Source organism: Rhodnius prolixus, unplaced genomic scaffold (assembly GCF_049639745.1).
Source record: "Rhodnius prolixus isolate KJV_2025 unplaced genomic scaffold, Rpr scaffold_10, whole genome shotgun sequence".
Lineage (NCBI taxonomy): Eukaryota > Metazoa > Arthropoda > Insecta > Hemiptera > Reduviidae > Rhodnius > Rhodnius prolixus.
This window is the reverse complement of record NW_027411615.1, coordinates 21,613,847-21,637,753: the sequence shown is the minus strand read 5'-3', so window position 1 is coordinate 21,637,753 and position 23,907 is coordinate 21,613,847. Positions and strand designations below refer to the sequence as shown.

At 34.0% G+C, this 23,907-nt stretch overlaps 3 protein-coding genes across 4 annotated transcripts in view; 2 read left to right on the top strand and 1 right to left on the bottom strand.

The window, feature by feature from the left end:
* The first annotated feature begins 1,911 nt into the window (after positions 1 to 1,911).
* Positions 1,912 to 3,574, top strand: LOC141457014 (trypsin-7-like). The gene has a single exon (XM_074133479.1). The coding sequence runs from the start codon at positions 2,833 to 2,835 to the stop codon at positions 3,484 to 3,486; it is 654 nt and encodes a 217-aa protein (XP_073989580.1). The 5' UTR covers positions 1,912 to 2,832; the 3' UTR covers positions 3,487 to 3,574.
* A 1,689-nt stretch (positions 3,575 to 5,263) lies between these two features.
* LOC141457011 (kallikrein-7-like) lies at positions 5,264 to 7,467 on the top strand. Its single transcript, XM_074133476.1, has one exon. It carries the CDS (start codon positions 6,417 to 6,419, stop codon positions 7,290 to 7,292), a length of 876 nt encoding a protein of 291 aa, XP_073989577.1. The 5' UTR covers positions 5,264 to 6,416; the 3' UTR covers positions 7,293 to 7,467.
* Positions 7,468 to 13,783: 6,316 nt separating this feature from the next.
* Positions 13,784 to 23,907, bottom strand: part of 7B2 (Secretogranin_V domain-containing protein 7B2) — a 91,472-nt gene continuing 81,348 nt past the window's right edge. For both annotated transcript variants that reach the window (XM_074133478.1, XM_074133477.1), the window contains 4 exons: positions 20,430 to 20,561; positions 20,194 to 20,363; positions 15,711 to 15,761; positions 13,784 to 14,762 (listed from right to left, as the gene is read on the bottom strand). In XM_074133478.1, coding sequence (XP_073989579.1) covers positions 14,691 to 14,762; positions 15,711 to 15,761; positions 20,194 to 20,363; positions 20,430 to 20,561 — 425 coding nt within the window. In that variant the 3' untranslated portion in view covers positions 13,784 to 14,690. The remainder of the gene's footprint in view (positions 14,763 to 15,710; positions 15,762 to 20,193; positions 20,364 to 20,429; positions 20,562 to 23,907) is intronic.

The following is a 23,907-nucleotide window of genomic DNA, read 5'->3' as shown; positions in this document are numbered from 1 at the left end:
CCCTCTTGGAGAATTGCGCGCTGGTCGTGTGGCAGGCCTGCTCTTTCTCTTTGGCTACGCAGTGCCTGACACCCTTCCAACACGTGCGACACTGTCAGCCTAAAATTGGTCTTGTTGTTGTTGTTGTTGTTGTTCTTCTTCTTCTTCTTGTTGTTGTTACCTTTTTTTGTAAACAACGTAGCGCCTAAACGCGTGAACCGATTTTCATGAATGAGGTGTCATTCGTTTCGGAATTTTATGTAGATGTGCCTCGACGCTGTACATCAAATGGGGGAGGAGTTAGCCCCATATATGTGAGGCCCCTTCTCAAAATTATTATTACTTATAACTCTGAAAATGTTAACCCGATTTTAATAAAATTTGGCAGGATGAAAGGTTTAGGGCACTCCTACGTAACATTTAAACGACGTTCTGCTCTTACCCTTATTAGGGGGAAGTATGGTAATCGTTTCAAATTATCGAAACGTGAACCGATTTTCATGAATGAAGTGTCATTCGAATCGAAATTTTGTACAGATTTGCACTTTAAAAGTCTCGACGCTAGGACTCATAAGGAGGGGAGTTTGCCCCACCCAAGTAAGGCCTTTTCTAAAACTATTATTACCAATATTTCTATTACGCTTAGTTCGATTTGGATAAAATTTACCACGAAGAAGTGGTTAAAGCTCCTCTACGTGGCTGTGAAGTGCCATCATGCTCTTACACCTACTAAGAGGAAGTACTGCAATCGTTAAAATTATCAATGAGTGAACCTATTTACATCAATGAATTCGATTCAAAATATTTGCCTTTTAGGGAGAAGTATTGTAATCGCAGTTTATTTTTCTTACTCCTCTTAAAAGGAAGTACTGAAATCGCTTTTTAATTTTGCTATTTACGTACAAATACCTTCCTATTTTATTCAAAACGCTTTCTCTAAAAAATTGTTATTGAGGATGGTTTGGGGGACCGCAACTATAATCATTCTTTAAAAAGATCGCTCCAGTGGTAGTTACGGTTCGGACTTAACACCTTTTTTGGTTATAATGGTAGAATTTATTATTCCAAATTTTAATAAAATCTGTAAAGCAGATATGTAACTTTGCAAAACAGATAAAAAGGAAAATCTATCCAAAAAGTACAAAAATCTCCTTAACAAAAACTTACAGTTTAAAATGTTAAGTATAAGGATTGATTAAACGCCAAAAGGTACACAAATCAGCAAGTACCCAACATTTCATTAATACTTCATTAATATTTAAGTAATTTTACTACATTAAATTTCATTAATATTTTTTTGAATTTATTAGAGGTCACAGACCCTTATGCTGGCCAGTTCATTCATAATTTTTTTTTTTATTGATTTAAATCGCGTCAACATCTGAGGTTATTGGCGCCCAGAGTTTTTTTCAGTGGACTGCCGGCCTCCGGACAGTGTTCTCTCGTTACAGACAACACTGTCCATCACCGGCCAGTGAGCTGTAAGAAGCTCTTAGGAAGAGAAAATCTAAGAGTCAGCAGCTGGATTCGAACCCGGAACCTCCACGTGGGAATCCAATACGCTAACCGCATAGCTAATCCCTTCCCTTAGTTCATTCATAATATTTTATTTTTTGTTATAATTATGATAAAATGTATATTATATCTTCGTAATTAAATAGGTACTTTATTATAGCTTTATTCTAAATTATTCTTCTGATTTATCTTTATTAGGCCCTTTATTCTGAGTAGTCACATATACATGCATGTTAAAATAGAAAAAGACAAAGTTAGAGTCGGCTACTGTTTAAATTTGAATCACGGATTTAAAACAATATTTCAGTCTAGAATTCTTCTTACCGAAGTATTTGTGAGTACAAATAACGCATAGGTAATATCCAGTAAATTATTCAACAATAATTATTCATTTCTCAATTGTAATTTAAAATGTAGTCCCTCTAATTTTACTTATAGTAGGTAAAATACTGGTATAATTAGATGTCATAAAAATATGCATATCTTATATTCCAAATATATAACACTGTGGTAAGAATACCTAGATTGAGAATTGAAGAAAATTATTATTTACTATAAAGCCAGATTAATTATTACCTATTATTAAAAACGCTTGACTACTAAATAAAGTAACAATTGCTTTAATCGAATTACGAACTTAAACCGAAGATTTTTATTTAAAAATAAAAATAAATAAATAAAATAAACAAAATCATTGATGAATGTTGGTGCAAGTTTTTTTTTTAACCTGTGATTAATAGTTTGTTGATTAGATATTACAGTCAATCTAAGAAATAGTGTTCTATTTGAACAAATATTTTGTAGATGAAAATGGCCAGCATAAGGGTCTGTGACCTCTAATAAATTCAAAAAAATATTAATGAAATTTAATGCAGTAAAATTACTTAAATATTAATGAAGTATTAATGAAATGTTGTGTACTTGCTGATTTGTGTACCTTTTGGCGTTTAATCAACCCTTATACTTAACTTTTTAAACTGTAAGTTTTTGTTAAGGAGATCGACTAGTGTATTGTAAAACACAGAAAGGAGCGTTGTTGGGAATAAAGACTCCTCAGTCTGTTATCCAAGCATCTTACCGGCGTTATAGAATTCAATTGGAGCAGTGGATCCTAAAATGGAGGAGATGTAGCGCTTATTACAGCAGGTCCCGCGTCCACCAGTTAGTTTAGATTTTGAGCGGAGCCGCCATCTAATCTAGCGTAGATGTATGATAATTTTTATTTTTAATTATGTAATAATTTAGTTTTTACGTCATATGTTTGAGAAATAAGTTAAATTATTAAGCACTTATATCTTTTATAAGAAAAATACCAATTTCCATGTAGTGCACTAAGTAATGAACATTATTTCAACATTTTTAGTAAATATTTTGTTAATTTTTCCAATAATACGCGCTTTCGATGAAGATGAGGTGTATATATCTATTACTGAAGCACCATTTGTACTGACAATAGTGGAATATGCATCTGGACTGCCATCTTTAGAGTGCATGGCCATACTTATACATAGACAGTGGGCGTTAACATCATGCCAATGTTTTACACATCCTGAAAAAACAGTTATCGCTTATGGTATAACAGATATAAAGCAGTTTTCAAAAAATCAAACTTTACCAATTGAAGAAATAATCTATCATCCTCGTTATAATCCTTACATAAATACTAATGACATAGCAATAGTAAAGTTTAAAACTCCAGTTGAATTTAATGAAACAGTGAAAAATATTGAATTAGAAGGAACGACTTGGCCGCAAGATGATAGAGCAATGAAGAGAGAATGTATTAGTTATCGTTTTGGTCAAACCAGGCGCAAATTAAGTGCAAAAAAAGTAAGGGCAAAGCATGGTAAATCTGCTTGTTATTGTTATCCATATATTAGAAATATCTGTTTAGAACCAATGTCTGGTAATGGAAATATCTGTTATGATGATTATGGTGGTCCACTGATTTGTGATGGTAAACTTGTCGGTATTGCAAAAATAAAATGGTAGAATTTGAGACATGCGTAGATAGAGACGAAATAACGGGTATAGCTTGTGGTGTACAAGGTGTCATGAGCATGTACGAGGTGTGTTCAAAAAGTAACGGGAATTTTCGTTTTTTGAAAAAAATATTTATTTATTCATCTACATTAATATTGTCGCCTTCAAAGTAGTCCCCTTCGCATACAATACACTTGTGCCAGCGCTTTTTCCAATCCTCGAAACACTTCTGAAACTCGATCTTTGTGACAGCTTTCAGCTCTTTCAGCGATTCGCTTTTAATGTCATCTATGCTTGTAAAACGACGGCCTTTTAATGTTCTCTTTATGTTTGGAAATAGAAAAAAGTCACATGGAGCCATGTCTGGCGAATATGGAGGCTGGGGCATCGTTAAAGTTTTGTTTTTGGCCAAAAATTCACGAACAAGCAATGAAGTGTGAGCAGGTGCATTATCGTGGTGCAAAATCCATGAATTGTTTTGCCACAAATCCGGGCGTTTTTTTCGGATTGCTTCACGCAAACGGCGTTGAACTTGTAGGTAGTACTCCTTATTGATTGTTTGACCTTGTGGCAAGAATTCATGATGCACTATGCCATTAAAATCGAAGAACACAGTGAGCATAACCTTCACATTCGACCGCACTTGTCGAGCCTTTTTCGGTCTTGGCGATCCAGAATGCCTCCACTGGGACGATTGAGCCTTAGTTTCGACATCATATCCGTAAACCCATGTTTCGTCACCTGTTATAACACGTTTCAGTAGATCCGCATCGTTGTCGACTTCATTGAGTGACTCTTGAGCAACTTCCATTCTCCGCTGTTTTTGTTCGAAATTCAACAATTTTGGAACAAATTTTGTTGCCACACGTTTCATACCCAAAACATCCGAAAAAATTTCATGGCATGAGCCAATTGATATGGCAACATCATCAGCGACTTCTCTGATTGTGATTCGGCGATCGTTCATAACCATTTCTTTCACTTTTTTCACGTTTTCATCGGTTGTTGATGTGCTTGGACGTCCAGGTCGTTCGTCATCTTCAACGTTTTCGCGGCCATCTTGGAAACGCTTATACCACTCGTAAATCCTTGTTTTACTCATAGCAGACTCACCATATGCCTTTATTAACATTTCACACACTTTATTTCATTTTTTACGCAAAATTTAATACAAATTCTTTGATCCATTTTTTTTAACAAACAAAAATCGCCAAGCTCGAAAAACACGTCTAACCTTAACGGCTGCCACTAAAGAAGTAAACAATGAATATTACTGAAAATTTTATCGTACTTCAGGGGCATGTGTACCAACATAATAAAAAAAAAAAATTTACAATCAGACTCTCCAAACCCGCGAAATTTAAAAATTCCCGTTACTTTTTGAACACACCTCGTATACTTTCATATGTCCCTACTTACAATGGGTGAAATGGTATGTTAGAAAGACACCTGCACCACCAGCAAGTTGTGAGGCATTAAGGAATGCTGAGACAGTAAGGTTAACAGTGATATTTCTTTCAATTTGGCTCCATTACATTGTACGAAACAGTCTTTATTAAAATAATAAAAGGAAATATATTATTTATTATTATTTTTTTTTTTTTTTTTTTGCGCATCAACAGCTGAGGTTATTAGCGCCCGGAGCTTTTTCCAGTGCACTGCCGGCCTCCGGACAGTGTTCTCTCGTTACAGACAACACTGTCCATCACCGGAGAGTGAGCTGTAAGAAGTTCCTAGGAAGAGAAAATCTAAGGGTCAGCTGCTGGATTCGAACCCGGGACCTCCGCGTGGGAGTCCAGTATGCTAACCTCATAGCTAATCCCTTCCCTATATATATATATTATTATTAACATATTATTATTAAAATTGTCAAGTAGGTTTGATCGTCAAAAAGTGCACGAAAAAGCGTAACATTTAAAAATCACCCAACTTTGACAATTTTTTTCTTTTTTTCTGAATAAGATAAAATTCCCAAATTTTCTTTAAAATATAGGGCAAATCCTCTGTTAGAGGCTAGAAATGACGTCCCTTCGCCGTTCCTTTTCTGCTCTATTACCGTTGCACTGGTTCAGCGTGTAGAAGACTGGTATAAAAATAACAAATCAGAAAAACCAACAAAATATGTTTATATTTTAAAATGTTAAAGAGAGAAACAATACAACCAGTTCCAATGTAACGAAGTACCGTACTCTACAATAGCTATTATTCAACTCTAATACCCACACCAGGAGCGAGAGAGCGCTTCCCCCTCTCCTTCAGGCGCGGCAGAAAATTTAACTAAAACAAAATAACTCCGAAAATTCTCCTTTATAACTGCATTTTTTTTTTTTTTTTTTTGCAACAACATAGATTAAATAGATTTCGAGAAATATGTAGCTGTAAATAGGCAAAAACGGCATTTTCAGAAAAAGTTCTTGTAAAAAAGCGGAACTGGGCTGAAATTGAAATGACAGCTAATTTAGTCAGTTAGGAGAAACTTCTGGCTACCATCCATGGCCTTGCCATCTCATAGTAAGATCCGATTCTTAGTTAATACTTGTGCTGTTCTCAATCTTTAGCGGGCAATGAATACTATTACAGTTTCTGGTCCCTCGAGCATTCCTGGATTCTAATGGACTAGTTAAAAACACACAGCGTTGTTGGGTATAAAGACTCCCCAGTCTGTTATCCAACTATCTTACTGGCGTTTTAGAATTCAATTGGAGCAGTGGATCCTAAAACGGAGGAGATCCCATAGCGCTTATTACACCAGGTCCCGTGTCCACCAGTTAGTTTAGATTTTGAGCGGAGCCGCCATCTAATCTATGATAATTTTCATTTTTAATTATGTAATAATTTAGTTTTTACGTCATATGTTCGAGAAATAAGTTAAATTATTAAGCACATATATTTTTTTTTTATAAAAAAAAAATACCTATCTCAATGTAGTGAACTAAGTAATGAATATTATTTCAACATTTTTAGTAAATATTTTTTTAATTTTTCCAATAATACTCGCTTTCTATGATGATGTGGTGTATGTATCTATTACTGAAGCACCATTTGTACTGGCAGTAGTGCAAGACACTCCTGATGGGCCACATTTAGATTGCATGGCCATACTTGTACATAGACGGTGGGCGCTAACATCAAGCAAATGTTTTGCAAAACCTGATAATAAATTTATCGCTTATGGTATATCAGATATAAAGCAGTTTTCAAAAAATCAAACTTTACCAATTGAAGAAATAATCTATCATCCTGGTTATCATGAACACATAAATATTAATGACATAGCAATAGTTAAGTTTAAAACTCCAGTTGAATTTGATGAAACAGTGAAAAGTATTGAATTAGAAGGAACAACTTGGCCGCAAGATAATAGAGCAATGAAGAGAGCATGTATTAATTATCGTTTTGGTCAAACCAGGCGCTTAATTGCAGCACATGTAACGGCAAGGCATGGTAAATTGGCTTGTTTTTGTTATTCATATATTAGAAATATCTGTTCATTCCCAGGTCTTGGTGATAATACATGTGATGGTGATTTTGGTGGTCCATTGATTTGTGATGGTAAACTTGTCGGTATTGCAAATACAATTGTACATCTTGAGTCGTGCTTAGGACTCGACACACTTCCATCTTGTGGTGATCCACTTGTCTGGAGCATGTATACTTTCACATGCCCCTACTTACAATGGGTGAAATGGTATGTTAAAAAGACACCTGCACCACCAGCAAGTTGTGACGCATTAAGGAATGCTGAGACAGTAAGGTTAACAGTGATATTTCTTTCAATTTGGCTCCATTACATTGTAAGAAACAACCTTCATTAAAATAATAAAAGGAAATGTATTATTTATTATTATTATTATTATTAAAACTGTCCGGTAGGATAATTGTATAAGGGTTGATCGTCAAAAGGTGAACGAAAAAGCGTAACATTAAAAAATTACCCAACTTTGACAATTTTTTTTTTCTTTTTCTATAAAAGATAAAATTCCCAAATTTTCTTTATAATACAGGGCAAATCCTCCATTATAACTGTATTTTTTTTATTATTTTTTTTTTTTTTGCAAAATAATAGATTAAGGAAAATAATAGATTTTGAGAAAAAAGTTGCTGAAAATGAGCAAAAACGGTATTTTCAAAAATTGTTCTTCTTCTTCTTATACATGTTACCTTTTTTTTTGTAAACTAGTAGCGCCTAAACGCGCGAACGGATTTTCATGAATGAAATGACATTCGATTCGGAATTTTATGTAGATGTGCCTTTAGGGGGTCATGACGCTGTATATTGAATGGGAGAGGAGTTAGCCCCATGTATGTAGCCCCCTCCAAAATTATAATAACCCTAATAACACTGTAAATCTTCGCCTGTCTTTGATCAAATTAGGCAAGTAGAATTTAGAATGCGTGTCATCCTGCTCTAACACCTATCAAGGGGAAGTATTTGGAACTATGCTGTATTCGCAGAATAAATTCTCTTTAGAAGTTTTGTGATCACAGCATGTTTTCTCTTACATGCCTTAAAAGGAAGTAATGTTATCATAATTTATCTTTTTTTTTTATTGGAAGGTACTAGTAGTTGCAATTTTCTTTCTACTATCCCTCTTAATGGGTTATATTCATCCCTTAATTCCATTTCTCCACTCTTCATCTTCTTCCCACCAACTTGTTACCATTCTCAAGTAATGACTTGAGTTATTTTTTTTTATCCTAGATCTTGCAACTAATTATTCCCGATACCCTTATATTTAAAAAATCATTGGATGTATACATTTTATCCAACCAAGGAATTAAAAGAAAAATCTATCCAAAAGGTACAAAAATTTCCTTAACAAATACATAGTTTTAAAAGTTAAGTACAAGGGTTAATTAAACGCCAAAAGGCACACAAAACATCAAGTACCCAACATTTCGTTGATACTTCTAGTATCTTATTTTTTAGAATCTATTAGATGTAAAAGACCCTTGTGCTGGCCATTTTCACGCATAAAATATTTGTTTAATAATGAGTAGCACCCATTTAATTTAGATTGCAATGGGAGCTATTAAACTATTCATGCACAGGTTTAAACAAAAAAATGTGTCTGTGTTATGGACACGGCCGTGTGTTGTACGTGAATACGTTTAAGTAATGAGTTATATTTTTTATATAAAATATTTTTATTTATGCTTTTAGGATGAAATCAGGGAAACAAATAATTACTGTATTACAATATAACTTTATTAATTATAGGTCTGTGATAAGAAAAGTACGACACAAATGGCATACAAGATACATCGAGATTTCTGGTAAACGTTAAATCAGTATAGGTAATACCTAACGTTGTCGGAGAAGTTTCAATATAAGACAAATTGAACTCGCTGAGCATGTAGTCGGGCAATGAGCGGTTTTGTGAGACATCAACAATAAAAGTCTCCAACTATCATAATTGGTGTAGTAAGATCAGGTTCGTAATCGGGTATAATTTTAGAGATGATTCTTGGAATATTTTAACAACGATCATAACATAAAGAGTTTAATTTCTGCTAACGCTGTGCCCGGATGGATATACACACACCCGAGTACGAATTTGAAGATGCCATTGGCCTTTACGTTTACTAGACAGACATTACCAGCTTTTGCGTCTTTCATTTCCAAATAAATTTCCGAAATGTCAATGTTAACTCTATTACAATCAGTGAAGCTAATGATGTTGCGATATATGGCGACTCCACCGGCTTTGCGACTTGATGATGATGATACCACTACCGATGATGTAGTTGCAATTTGTCTGTTCTTAGCGGTATTACAATATGATCTCAGATCAAAGCCAGGCACATTCACTGGCATGTAATTTTCTATCCAAGTTTCGCTGATTGCCAAATAATTAGATCGGTTAATGATGGAATCGGTATAGATGTCTTGGTCTTTTACGTTTCCGGCACAGCTTGACTCGGTCATATGGTGTTTGATTATTACCACTCTATTGTTCTTGAGAAGCCCTTTCCAACTGTATACGATCTCTGTATTTAGTTTTGGCTTTTCGACGCGTAAAGGCCGACATTATATATTTTTGATATTTTTTTATTCTAACACCTTATTATATTCACTGTCACTATTTTACACTAATGTTTTAATGTACAATCGATAGATTGTGACGACAGCTGACGATTAAAACTTAAACGAATATCGTAGCTTCTCCGAGTCAAAAGTTATAGTAATTGCAAATTTCGATACGCAGCAAAATGATCTCAAAATGGCGGCGCTTCCTCCTCCACCGTGCGCGATGCGTCACAGTCCTCGCTTATCGTAATGAATTCTTTGATCCTTTAGCTATCCAGTGGTCTAATTTAATTTTGGATGTAGACGATAGATTCGGAACTACAATGCCAAACTGTATCCCCCGATTTTGTTATCATTAGGTTTTTTTGATTGCCTCCATATGATAGCAAATTTAAAGACGCATTCACGACAAAACAGAATATTGCTAAAAATTGTAATTGTTTTGACGTCAAAATTAAAAATGCATTTACTAACGTACATACCAAATATATTTTGTTTTTGACATCAGATTTAAGTAGAAGTTAAGCGCAGGAGAAGAAAGTAAAAAATTGTCAGTTTAAGTTCACTGTTAATTAAATTGATACGTTCTTTACTTTACGCAGTAGTTAAGCATTAATAATAATATGTAATTAATAATTAATCTAGTTTTTTAATATTAAATACAAAGTAGTTTTCTTCAACTCTAGGTGTTCTCCTCACAATGTTATATATATTAATATAATATAGATATGTATATTTTTAGTTGGTTATAAAACTTCTTTACAAGTACTCAATTAAAGGGCTACATTAAAAATTAGAGTTGGAAAATGAATGAATTATGTATAATTACAACTATTATTTACCGGTTATTAGCTATATAATTTTCGCTCACGCAAGACGAATTCAAGACTAATTTCGTTTTAACTCCATAATTAACATTACAACTGTACTTGAACCAACAAACTTTCCGTTTGTCCTTTTAATATGATATGATAAATGTGATGACTATTCAGAATAAAGATAAATCACAAGAATAATTTGGAATAGAGTTAAAATAAAATGCATTTTTATAAATAACTATGATGATGAGATACATATATTATTTTTCTACAGAAAAACATTTATGGGTGATAATAGGCCAGCGCAAGGGTGTGTTACATCTAATAGATTCTAAAAAATATGATACTAGAAGTATGAATGAAATGTTGGGTACTTGCTTATTTGTGTACCTATTGGTGTTTAATTAACCCTTATACTTAACTCTGCTGGATCTTCACAAGTTCACTTACTTGATTTTTTAAAGACAAGTAGTCTATCAATGAAGATAAACAAGAGGAAATTTCCGCAACACTTCCAGAGAGTTAGTTGCTATCTGCACTTCCTTGCTGTAATGTAGGCCGATCTTGAAGAGGAATTCATATCAAACTCTCAATTTTGCTTAAGCAAGTTGTTGATACCGAAATGGTGGTTTCCCATCGTATTTCGGGCCAGGTAGTTGAAACATTCTAAATGCCAGGTCACGCCAGTGAGCCTCTAGCAGCTTATTATTATTTTTTTAAACTTATCCTATGCATGTCGAGTAGGGTGTTTCAAAAAATGTTGACTTTTAAATTTTAAAGAGCGCCGGGAGGAAAATCAAAGTTCATTTAAAAACAAAAAGTTTCGTCCGTATTAGAGCAAAATCGATTAATATTTAGAGGTCGCTACCATCGATCAAAAAATTTTTGTTTTGCTTTTTTTTTTTTTTTTTTATAAAAAATCCTTATTAAATGTTTTGTATCTTCTAATTCTTCTTAAATTATTAGCAAAACATGTAATTGTACAAAGTTTATTTAAATATAATTTGCTATAAAGACAATGCAGTTGGAATCATTTTAATGTCTATTTTACTTTCAAAGTTATGAATAATTAAAGAAGCTGTATTTAAAAAAAAAAAATATTAAGAAAAATATAAATTTTTGAAAAATTTCGATTAATTAACGTTAAAATTACTTCATTTTTTATGTGTTTCGTACAGAAATTAAAATACAAATAATTTTGGTTACTGAAACGTTTAAATTAGGGATTATTTTGCATTTATTGTTAAAATTTGAAATTAATTTACTACCAATCAATAAATAGGTAGGGCGGTTGCTGAGTTTCACGCCCACATATAGTGTCACTCCGTTTGTTCTTTATGAGAAAAACTATTTCTGCTGTTCACTGTAATTTCATTTTTGCCTGCCCAATTTCACAGTATTTTAAGTGCTGCTTGATTAAGGCATTCTTTCGGAATGGTCGTTAATGGTAAGTTTAACAGCGTATAGCTGGACATTTCCTCTGGATGATGATTTGATTCTTATCTTTGATTTTAATTTTACACTAAACAGATTAATCTGCCTATGTAATAGATCAGAAATTCTGCAATCATCAAGCGATTTAGTTTGGGGGGGGGGGGTAGTGGGAATAATTTTAGCCTTTTTTCACTTGGAAGGCATGTCTGAAATCCCATACTTCATTTTAGAATCCAAGAACAGCTAACATTATGTCTGAGACTACAGTGTCTATGATAAAATAAATTAGATTAGATTAAATTTGGGTGGCCTCAGGGCCTACGCCACTGCGACCCCTTTGGGTCTATTGTGGCTTCCCTAACTTTAAAGCTCACCCTCCAGACCTGTCCTTTTAATTAGACTCTTAATGCTGGAGAGCGACTCTTGGGTAAAGCTCACAGGCCTTGGTTTTTCCTCCCCGAGAAGTAACATCCTTAGCCAAACAAGCCCCTCACACTGGCACAACACGTGCAGTGCTGTTTCCTCCTCTTCTTGACAGAACCTACAAAGGCTATCATCTGCGAGGCCCATGCGATGCATGTGTTTTCTGAGTCTGCAGTGGCCAGTTAATAGACCTACAATCATCCTGATAGCCCCACGGCCTTGGCGGATTAATTCTGCAGTCAGCCTCGGCGAATAGCCTTTAATAAACTCCTCCGCCTGTCTCTGTCCAGTGGTGGCAGACCACCACTCCTGAGACCTACTCTGCACCCATAAGTTAATGGTCGCAGTCTTAATACACTTCGGAACCCCAAAACAGGGCTCCGGGCCAACGAAGTATCTCGCAGAGCCTTCCCGGGCCAATAAATCTGCCGCTTCGTTACCCTTATGTCCTGAATGACCAGGTACCCATAAAATAAATTAGTTAGCTTCTCTTTTTCCAAGGCTTCGCTCTCTCCAACAGGTAAGTGCAGTTAGCCAATACTATTTTTCTATGAATAACTAATATCAACTACAATCTTATGGCTGAACCGTAACCTCTGCATTTTCGCTGTAAATCTATTCAGCGCCTTACACTTATACTTTGCACCTTCTTGTGATCTATTATTTCTAACTTAATAAAAATTCCCATCAGTAAAGATTAGAAACTAATGGAATGCAAAGAATTGAAATGATAAATAAAATAAATTTCTTTTAAAGCTGAAATCATGAAGGAGCGAATTTAGTTTTGGTAACTTCTTTTATTAACTTTATTACATCATTTTTTCTGAGTTAATGATATGCAAAATAAATGTATATTGCCAGGATAAATATATATTTTTGTTTTTGTTTGTTAATTTTAAATTCCATTCATGAATTTATTATTTTTTAATACATAAAAATTTTTAAAATAGAAATAATTTCGTGATAATGCTTCATATCTGATAAACACTAATCTTTTGTTTAATGAAGAAAAGTTCTAATGAAAGTATTAATTAATAACATTAACATGAGAGAATTATTTTTATTTTTTTTAATTTTGTCTAAAAACACCTAACGAGATCAATACATTTACTTTTGAATTGAATACATTAAATGAGTAATTAGCCTTGATTATTTATTAAATTTTATTTATTTAAAGTGCAATGAAATATAATAAATATGATTTTAATAATTTATATATATATGTCTATATATATCTTCTTTTTCTTTTATTGTGTTTGTGTGGAAATCCCTTCATCATTGATGACAATCTGGCTGTCATTTATTTGTTTCGAGAAGAAAGCAATCTAGATTTAATAGGAAGCTTTTTAAAATACACAAATAATATATAAACATAACTTTGATTTGATTTTAAAATTAGAAAAATATAATTTTAAAAATATGGCGTGCATTTTAATAATACAAATTTTAAGAGAGCATTAAACTTTTTTACCTGCTTAGGTGAACCTCTTTACCTAGGCAGGTACAATACAAAACTAATATAATTAAATAAAAGAAAACTTTTTAATTACAAATGCATAATATACTTTACCATATATATTATGCACTTGTTTGTAGTAGATAGTTTTTTAGTCTAGGTATATCTTTAGTTTGTATCATTTATTTTTTTTTTTTTAGTTTTTTACGACATAACACAATTTTCAGATTTTGATTTTTATTCTTAAATGACATCAGGCTGAATTTTATTTCGGAGGGGTTGCTTGTTACCTTGATATTTTCAGTCTTATGTCATTTACATGTCACTTATATTGTCAAACAATTTATGCCGGACAAACAAGTATTTTTTTTTTTCCAAAATGAATGTTTTCAATACCTGCCTGTTGTTCACATAAATTCTAAAAGTTCGTAATTTTCTTATTTCTTGATTTTCGAACTTTTAGTGCCTAAAATTATGCAACAGGCGGGTAAAACATTTCATTTTTTACAAATAAATTGTCATTGGAATGTTTTAACTTTCAACAATTATTATTTAAGTTGATATGCTTGTTTAATTAAATATTGTATATGTGGTAGTTTTGTCATAATTTTCTTTCTATCTAAAAGGATTACATTAAGAAAAAAACAGTGAACAAACTTGTTATTATTATTATTTTTTAATAACACACACACATAGATTATTTCTTAGAACATTGACAAGATAAAAGACCATCGGTAAATTCATTCTAAATATAGGCCCTAGTATTTTCCCTCTACGAGGGCCTATAATTTACCTTCTCATATTTATTTCTATCAGTCATTGCCTTTTAAAATTATAAGAAGAAAAAATGTCATTTTACATTCCTTATTTTTTTAAACATTCATGTTTAAAGACTACGCTAAGAACAAACATCTTGCCAAATGGCATTAGGATTTTAGCTAAAATCTAATATGTTTTTGTTTTGTTTTATTTTTGTTGGTAATGAACCATAAGAGCGCCAGGGTCAGTGAACAAGAATTGGATGTTTCTGCAGCATGTTTAGTTTGTCTACCTAGTATCCAATATTAATGCCCTTCTTTGCAGCAACTGGAAGTTTTTCTCCCAGAAGATATGGGTTAGTGGACTGTAAAGTAAACAAAATTATGAAAAAGAATACAAAATATATGAAGAACTCAAATTGAAAAATACAGTATTTGACGGCATATAAGACGCACTTTTTTTCCCCTAAATTAGGTCTCAAAAAAGTTACCTGGGTCTTATACGTGAAGGACACAGGTTAACTTTCAATACTGAATGCTATTTTTAGCCCGGATAAAGGTCTAGACACATAACTTTTTCTACATCTGCCATAATTATTTTATCAGGTTTAACTAAAATTTTTGCCAACAAAAATATAGCTCAAAAGAGAGAACTGGGATGGTTTCCTTCCGACACCGCACCGTTCCCGTCAAAAAGTAAACGAAACTAGTAGCGCTCGCTCCGCCCTCGGTGCGGAGAAGCGGGGAGTAGCACATAGTAGTGATGGGCAGAACGAGACCACCTTTGGAGTCGTTGGATTTGAATCAGTTCCAGGGTTGGAATCGATTCCAACAACTCGTTTACTGATTCCGGTCTCTGCACTTACCCTACGCATTAGTAAAAATGTCATTAAAAGTTAGCTTTCCCAGTGTATAACAAAACTATATTTCTTTAACACACATTAAGTAGTTCCCTAATTTCCAATTGCTCTGGTAAATATAAAATTAACAACGTAACACAAATATTAACACAAAAATAGACTAGTCAATTATAAAAATTAAAGCAATGCAGTTTAGTCATTATCTAGCTTGACCACTGGAAGACTGGAGTTAACTTACTTCAAGAGGATTCAAGATAGAGAAACGGAAATGGTTAGGAAATTATTCCCATAAAAACTTTTTTTCCTTGTGTGTGGCCTTCTAAATAAGGGTGTGTCTTATATGCCAGTGCGTCTTATATGCCGTCAAATACGGTATTTCAGAAACACTATTCCAGCTCGATGAGCGAGTAAAAAAAATCCTCTATTAAATACATATTTATTCTAGTTAATTACCTTTTTTTCGTGGTATTTCTTTGCGACAAGAGTTTTATGTTCATCTTCCACCTGCAACAAACATGAAACTATGAATACTAAAATTATTCTGAATATAAAATCCACTCATTAGTCTCGAAGCTTATTATGCCCCTTCAAAAAGGAACGAACCCCTTTTGGTTTTGTAAGAGGACACTAAAAATTCTGAAATGGAAGATTATAAGTTACCTTTAACCAATATAAGATCTAAGACTATAAGTGTGTATTTTAAGTGCATGATGCCCGAATTACCCAAACGAACATGATTCAAAAGACTGGTTAAGAGTATAAGAGTTGTTACCACGTAGGTTGTGATCTGATCACTCAATTTGTGGCTTATATCTGCATAAAATCAATAAGAGATCTTCACCGCAATGCATAGAGTGCAAGGAAGAGCTCAAAAATATAATAATAAGTCAACGTTTCATAAGAGAAAGATAGGAAATTCTCCATAATTTTATACAAGTATTTAGAAATACCTTTTCGGTACATCTTCTCCAGCAACATTTGTGTACCACAATTCATAGAAGAGTTTACCCATAAATAGGAGTGTGCTTGATTCGGTGTAACTAAATGTGTTGAACATGGCGAGATATCGAGAAGGCAACTACGAGGGTGGTTTGAAAAGTTCTCGGAATGTACTAGAAAGAAGTGTCTTACCTTGGTGGAACTGCTATTATTTTTCAACATAGTCTCCCTTAGTAGTACATTAAGTACTGCCTCCGTGGGTATATAAAGATGAGCACTGCCTATGTTGTAATAGGTTTAGGATAAGTAGATTAAATAGAAAGCACTTAGACGCAAGAATTTGGATGGTACTACTCATATCTTGAATGTTAATGATGGTTAAACACCAGACTAACAGCACATTAAAACTTGGCAGTACCTTAACTAGCAACAATATTAAAAATTAATTACTTCTATTCATATTTAATGTTAGTTGAGAGTACTGCTGTGGACAATAGTTTGGGCTTTTGGCGATAATGGCCAATAAGTGGATGAGCCCACAAAATAAAAAAAAATTGTGCTTAAACTCTTAGTGAAGAATTTTTCTAATTCAAGTTTTCTAATTTTGGCGCCAGTGACTGCAGAATTTGTAAATGTATTTTTCTATTTCGTATAATTTTTGTGAAATTATATACGTTTTGGTTGAACTTATTCAATTTATTTAATAAAATAATATATGTGCCGTTTATTTTGAAAGTGGGATAAGTTCATTTTTTGTTATTTCGAGATATTTAAGGTTTTGCGTTTCAATTAATTTAAAAATATTGGTAAATATTAATAGACATATTTTTTTTGTATTTTGTGGTATTAGATAATGTAAGTTTATAATCCAATAGTGTTTATAGTGCTGGCCAAGAAAAATAAAGATTTATTATAACTAATTGGACTTGCCTCATTTTCAAAATTAATGAATTATTGTAGTCGTTGATTTAAATGGATAATATTTCAGTCGTATCAGTCTTTTTTTAACAATAAAAACAAAATACTAATCAATAGTTCAACAATTCTTCATCTTTTTTTGAATCATTTTGGTCCGAATAGCCTTTGTATTCAGATTCTGATTCCAAGATTCTTTTTTTATTACCGATTGTCATCGGGTCTAATTTCTACAAACATAATAAAAATAATAAAATTACTTGCCAATGAGGGTTTTATTGAAATGGCGTTATTACCCAGAAAAGTATTTTTATTTTATTTTTGTTACCTACCAAATTCACTTTCAGATGCATCAGAGTTATAATTACCGTTGTAATCGGTTTCAGCCATTTTTTCTTTTTATAAAATAAACCACAATCCGTTATTAATTTTCAAATAATGAAACTTTTTTCGTACACCGAGCACAAAACAACACAACTTACTTGATAGTCGATAATATACATAAGTCGAATGTTATACAATTTACAGTTTTTCAGAGTGTTGCCAATAGTACTAAAATTTCCCGATGTTGGTGTTATTATCGAAGCACAAAATTAAGATGTACTTATTATTATTAAATAATAATAAATTTTATGAAATATTGTACAATCACCGATTACCAATATCAAAGAGATAGATAAGACAAGATGTTAAACCATCACATTTGTTTCACCATACAGCAACCGGAGTTAAATTTTGCTGTACGGTTAAATAATTTCAACCTAAGATGGACTTGCACCATTTTCAAATTAAACATATTTACAATATTGTTAAGCGCTAAAACTTAAAAAGAAAAGAATGTGAATAAACCTTAACTTTTTTTTTTTTTTTAAGAGCAATTCGTAACCTTTGACTTCCTTATTTTAAGACAATCTACCTTAAAAATTGACTACTGGTCCATCTAAAAGAGTTTTCAATTAATTAAACAACTTGATAACTAACACTGTTGAGTGTTCGTGAACACGTACATATTCTTGCAAAATAAACGTAATTTCTCATACGAAGATAAAAGGAATCCTGGAAAATGATACACCGTTTGAAAGCCCATTAAACAAGGAAACTTTTTATAAAAAGTGTCAGCACCTAGGTGTGATAATGATCACGTAAGAGCCTAATGAGTTTTCTTAAAAATTTCGATTACTTTTATTTTTCCAGCATTCGGAGGAAGATAGAGGCTGTTTGGAGAAGAACTTATGCTTCCAAATGGTATCAATTTTTAGAAAATTTATCTGTCTTTCTAATCGTGTCATCAGAATCGAATTCGGACTAAAACTTTCTGAGTAATAACATTTTTTATTGGAAAAAAGTAATGATTTTAGAAAAAAAAATTAAAGTGACGTCACTCAAGAACAGTGGAAAATATGAAGTTGGCCAATACGTCATTGAACTCCACTTTAGATGTACTACACACAGTAGGCATGTGGACAATACTTACTGGTTCACCCTGTATACCTAAGGTTAGATGAAAAAATACTGTAACGGAAAATAATTTTGTGTTTAACCTCTAATTAAACATTTTATTCTCCATTTCCCAAATCACAGATTAATTTTTAAGTAATAGTGTTTTTCGGTGGAGATGAGTAGAATTATTTTTTAGTTTAAAAAATAAATGAAAATTTTTATTACAATATCTTGAACCAGATAATTTCTTTGTTTCTGCTACAATATAAGTATGTACAATAAGAACATTCTATTGTTCAGGTTTACGAAAACAAAGCAAAAAAGCTCTATGTGGCTGTGCCATGGACACGGACGTATGTTGTACGTGAAAACGTTTACGTAACGGATTATATTTTTTATATAAAATATTTTTATTTATGTATTTAGGATGAAATCAAGGAAACAAATAATTACTATGTTACAATATAACTTTATTAATTATAGGTCTGTGATATGAAAAGTACGACACAAATGGCATACAAGATACATTGAGATTTCTGGTAAACGTTAAATCAATATAGGGATTACCTAACGTTGTTGGAGAAGTTTCAATATAAGACAAATTGAACTCGTTGAGTATGAAGTCGGGCAATGAGCGGTTTTGTGAGACATCAACATTAAAGTCTCCAACTATCATAATTGGTTTAGCAAGATCAGGCTCGTAATCGGGTATAATTTTAGAATATTTTAACAAGGATCGTAACATAAAGAGTTTAATTTATGCTAACGCTGTGCCCGGATGGATATACACACACCCGAGTTCGAATTTGAAGATGCCATTGGCCTTTACGTTTACTAGACAGACATCACCAGCTTTTGCGTCTTTCATTTCCAAATAAATTTCCGAAATGTCAATGTTAACTCTATTGCAATCAGTGAAGCTATTGATGTTGCGATATATGGCGACTCCACCGGCTTTGCGACTTTTACCATTCGATTGTTCTTGAGAAGCCCTTCCCAACCGTATACGATCTCTGTATTTGGTTTTGGCTTTTCGACGCGTAAAGGCCGACATTATATATTTTTGATATTTTTTATTCTAACACCTTTATTTTATTCACTGTCACTATTTTACACTAATGTTTTATACACAATCGATAGATTGTGACAACAGCTGACGATTAAAACTTAAACGAACATCGTAGCTCCTCCGAGTCAAAAGTTATACTAATTGCAAATCTCGATACGCAGCAAAATGATCTCAAAATGGCGGCGATTCCCCTCCACCGAGCTCGATGCGTCACAGTCCTCGCTTATCGTAATAATGAATTCTTTGATCCTTTAGCTATCCAGTAGTCTAATTTAATTTTGGATGTGGACGATAGATTTGAAACTATAATGCCAAACTGCATCTTTAGCATAAGTGAACTGTATGATTTTTTTGATGTAAAAAAAGTTATGAATCTGCAGAATAACCGTTTGCCGTTACATACACTTTCTAAATACCTAAGTGAAATGTTTGTACAGAATTAATCACAGTGATTGAACTAATTAAGCGAAACTATTTTTCAATTTTACTATACTGGGTAAGATAATCAGTAGCACAATAGATTGTTGTCAATACTGTAAATAATTTTTAAATTAAAAGTTAATTTAAACTCACATGAAACTGTTGCACAAGTCGATCTAAGTCTGATTGTGTAATGCCATCAGAATTTCTCGGGTTAGTACAATCAAACATATGTTCCGAATCGCACATACAGTCCTGCCTAGCTTGGTATTCTCTGCTGAATGCTGCAGTATTCTCAAAATCCTCAAGACAACCGTCTTCCACTTTAAGGAAAAACAAATTATTATATTCTTTTAATAACAAAAAGACGTACAATTTAAATAATTCACCTGAATATCCAATCGGGCAAGGGTTTGGGGGATTGCAATATGCTGGAAGATTGTCTTGTTTTGAACCTGTTTGTTGAGATTCCGAGTTTCCGTTTATATTTTGAAGACTGCTTGTTGCTTTATCATTTGAATCTAGAAATAAAAACAATAATGAAAGTGAGGAAATGATCTTATTGGTTCTTAACAGCTTAGTTGAGAAGAATTAATGGATCATGAAATTTATGAATAAAATCAAGAAAAAGGATATTCGACAATAGTGCAACGACGTAAAGAAGCTCCTGATGATGAGCATCATGGTACCCGGAGCAAGTATTTAGGTAGTTCGCCTATACTACTTCCACGTTGGGTTCACTGGAGCTTAGGCATACCCATGCATTAGAACAAGACACTTTCTTTCTACCCTATTTCGTTTTCTTTCTTTTTTTTAATTACTCAACCCGCCTTAGTCTAACCATTGCCTGCGCAGGGCTCGCTGCCGTGAAGCTTCCGGTTGTGGCATTTAACCTGGTTCAGCTACAAGTGCCACGAATTACGCCTTTTCTACGGATGATTCACTAATGGACACAGGTTTGGGCAACTGGGCCTAAGATTATTTATAATTATTTTGTCAAAGATGGGAACGTGCCTTTATTGATCCTGTTAGTTGTGCATCAAGCGGAACTGGCCTGAAATTGAAATGACAGCTAATTTAGTCAGTTAGGAGAAACTTCTGGCTACCATCCATGGCGCTGCCATCTCATAGTAAGATCCGATTCTTAATTAATACTTGTGCTGTTCTCAATTTTTTGCGGGCAATGAATACTGTTACAGTTTCTGGTCTCCCGAGCATTCCAGGATTCTAATCGACTGGTGTAAAACACAGAAAGGAGCGTTGTTGGGTATAAAGACTTCTCAATCTGTTATCCAAGCACCTTACCGGCGTTATAGAATACAAATGGAGCAGTGGATCCTAAAATGGAGGAGATGTAGCGCTTATTACAGCAGGTCCCGTGTCCACCAGTTAGTTTAGATTTTGAGTGGAGCCGCCATCTAACCAAGCGTAGATGTATAATAATTTTTATTTTTAATTATGTAATACATGATCGTTTTGGATAGTGAAATTGTTCGATTTTGCTCTCTTAAATAATCAATTTAAGTTTTTTTTTTTTTTTTTTTTTTTTTTTTCACTTTATTTGTGTATTTACAACTGCAACAATTGTTGCACCAAGTAAACATGATCTTACTGGTTCAGTTCACTTGTTATGACATGATTAGAGCAATCATCCACTGGTAAAACTCTTTCGCAATGATTTAGTCACAACAGATCTCTAGGCCATTTTCGCTTCAAGCGTCGAGGAGGATTGTCGGGAAGGTGAGGAGAGGAGAGTTGTTGGACAAGAGGATTAGGATGGAGAGCTAGGAGGCTGTGAAAGTTGCGGTAGCGAGACTTTATTAGGTTAGTGACAAAAGGGATGTGTAGGTCAGTGTGTATGGTAAGGTTAGAAATGTAATAAGGAGCATTCAGGATTTTCCTTAGGATTTTGGATTGTAATGTCTGTAGGCGTTTGGAGTTAGAGGGTTTGGTTGAGCCCACACTTCTGCTCCGTATGTCCATATGGGTCTTAACAGGGTCTTGTAAATAGTCAGTTTGTGATTCACGTCAAGTTTGGATCTGCGGTCAAGTAGTCTACTAAGTAGCTTGTAGCGTCTGTTCACGTCTTGTCGTTTCAGTCGAGTATGTGGGTTCCAGGTGAGTCTCTTGTCAATGTACAGTCCTAAGTATCGTACTGCGTCAGCTGGAGGAATCGTTACACCGTTCAGTTGAACTGGTGGACTCGCAGATTTTCTTAGAGTAAACGTAATGTTTACTGACTTTTGTTCATTAATTTTAATTTTCCATTTTCGGAACCAGGTTTCGAGAAGCTTTAAGTGAGTTTGAATATTCTGACTGGCTTGCACCGGATCGGAGTGAGATGAAAGTATAGCAGTATCATCAGCGAATGTTGAAACTATTGTATTTTGAGAAAGAGGTAAGTCAGCAGTGTATATTAGAAAAAGGAAAGGGCCCAGTATGCTTCCTTGAGGAATAAAAGAGTTTAAATTGAGTTAATAGATGATTGTATATTATTAATCGAAAGTACTTTTAATCAGTTCAACGGTGTGCAAGAACAATGTAGGTAAATATAATTATAGTTTTTTTTTTAGTTTTTTTGTGTAAAACATTCATAGTGACAAAACCTTCAGCTCTGTAAGTATTTGACCTTCCGAGTGTAAAACCAAGTGCTAAGACAATTTCTCACCCCTCTTTATTTATCTTCCAATTCTCCATTCTCAACTCTAAAGATGATTCTCAGCAACACATCTAACTCCAAATTATCTCCCGCCAGCCTATCTACTACCTCTGTAAGTTCAAAAACAACCAAAAAAAAAAACAATCTCACTTAACTTAACAGCTCTCCACCCAAAGACAAAAAGAAAAATTCTCCGCCTGCAGCAACTACGAAAACAAGCCTAGCAAGCAAACCCACTCTGTTCCCTGAGCTAAACTCCGAACCTAACAGTGCAACTCCAAATTCCATGCCAAACACAATAGTAGCTCCAGGAATACTCACCAACAACCCGTTCACTCCCCTAGCTACCCCAGAAGAAATGCCTGCATCTGTACCTACTCAGTCTCAGCAAATACCAAAACCACCGCCAATACCATTTAAAAAACGTAACCAAGTACGCTGATCTCTGTAAAGCACTGACACAATTAATTGGTCCAAACTCGAGCAACTGATTTAATTATACATGCGAAAACAGTTGAGGGTTACAGACAAATAATCCACTACCTCAGGGAGAAAAAAGTAGAATTTCATACCTACCAACTTGGACAGGAGAAAGCATATCGGGTAATAATAAGGTATCTGCATCAAAGCACACCTCCCGATTTAATAAAAGAAGAACTAGCGGAACATGGGCATATTGCCCGCAGTATCACTCCAGTTATTCATCCTGTTACAAAGCAAACATTACCACATTTTTTCGTTGACCTCGAGCCAAATAATAACAACAAGGATATTTTTGACCTAGAATTACTTTGCTACACGAGAATAACAGTTGAGGAACCTCACAAACAGCGGCTTATTGTGCAATGTAAACGTTGCCAAGAATATGGTCACACCAAAAGTTACTGCCAGCATCGACCAAGGTGTGTCAAGTGCGCTGGCGAGCACTTCACTCAAGAATGTGGCAAGCTCACCATAGAACGTCCTAAATGCGCTCTTTGTAACGGAGAACATTCTGCAAACTATAAAGGATGCATAGTCCACCGGGAACTTCAACGCTCAAGAAGAAGACCGCCAGTTTACGACCATCCCTCTGCCCTCAACAGAGTAGCTGTGTCTGTTCAGCAACCTGCTGCTTCGGCCTCATCAGGGAACCTTCCACGGAACAACATTTCAGTCACCGTCAACGATTGTTCATCTTATGCCCGAGTGGTCGCGGGTCCGCCGCC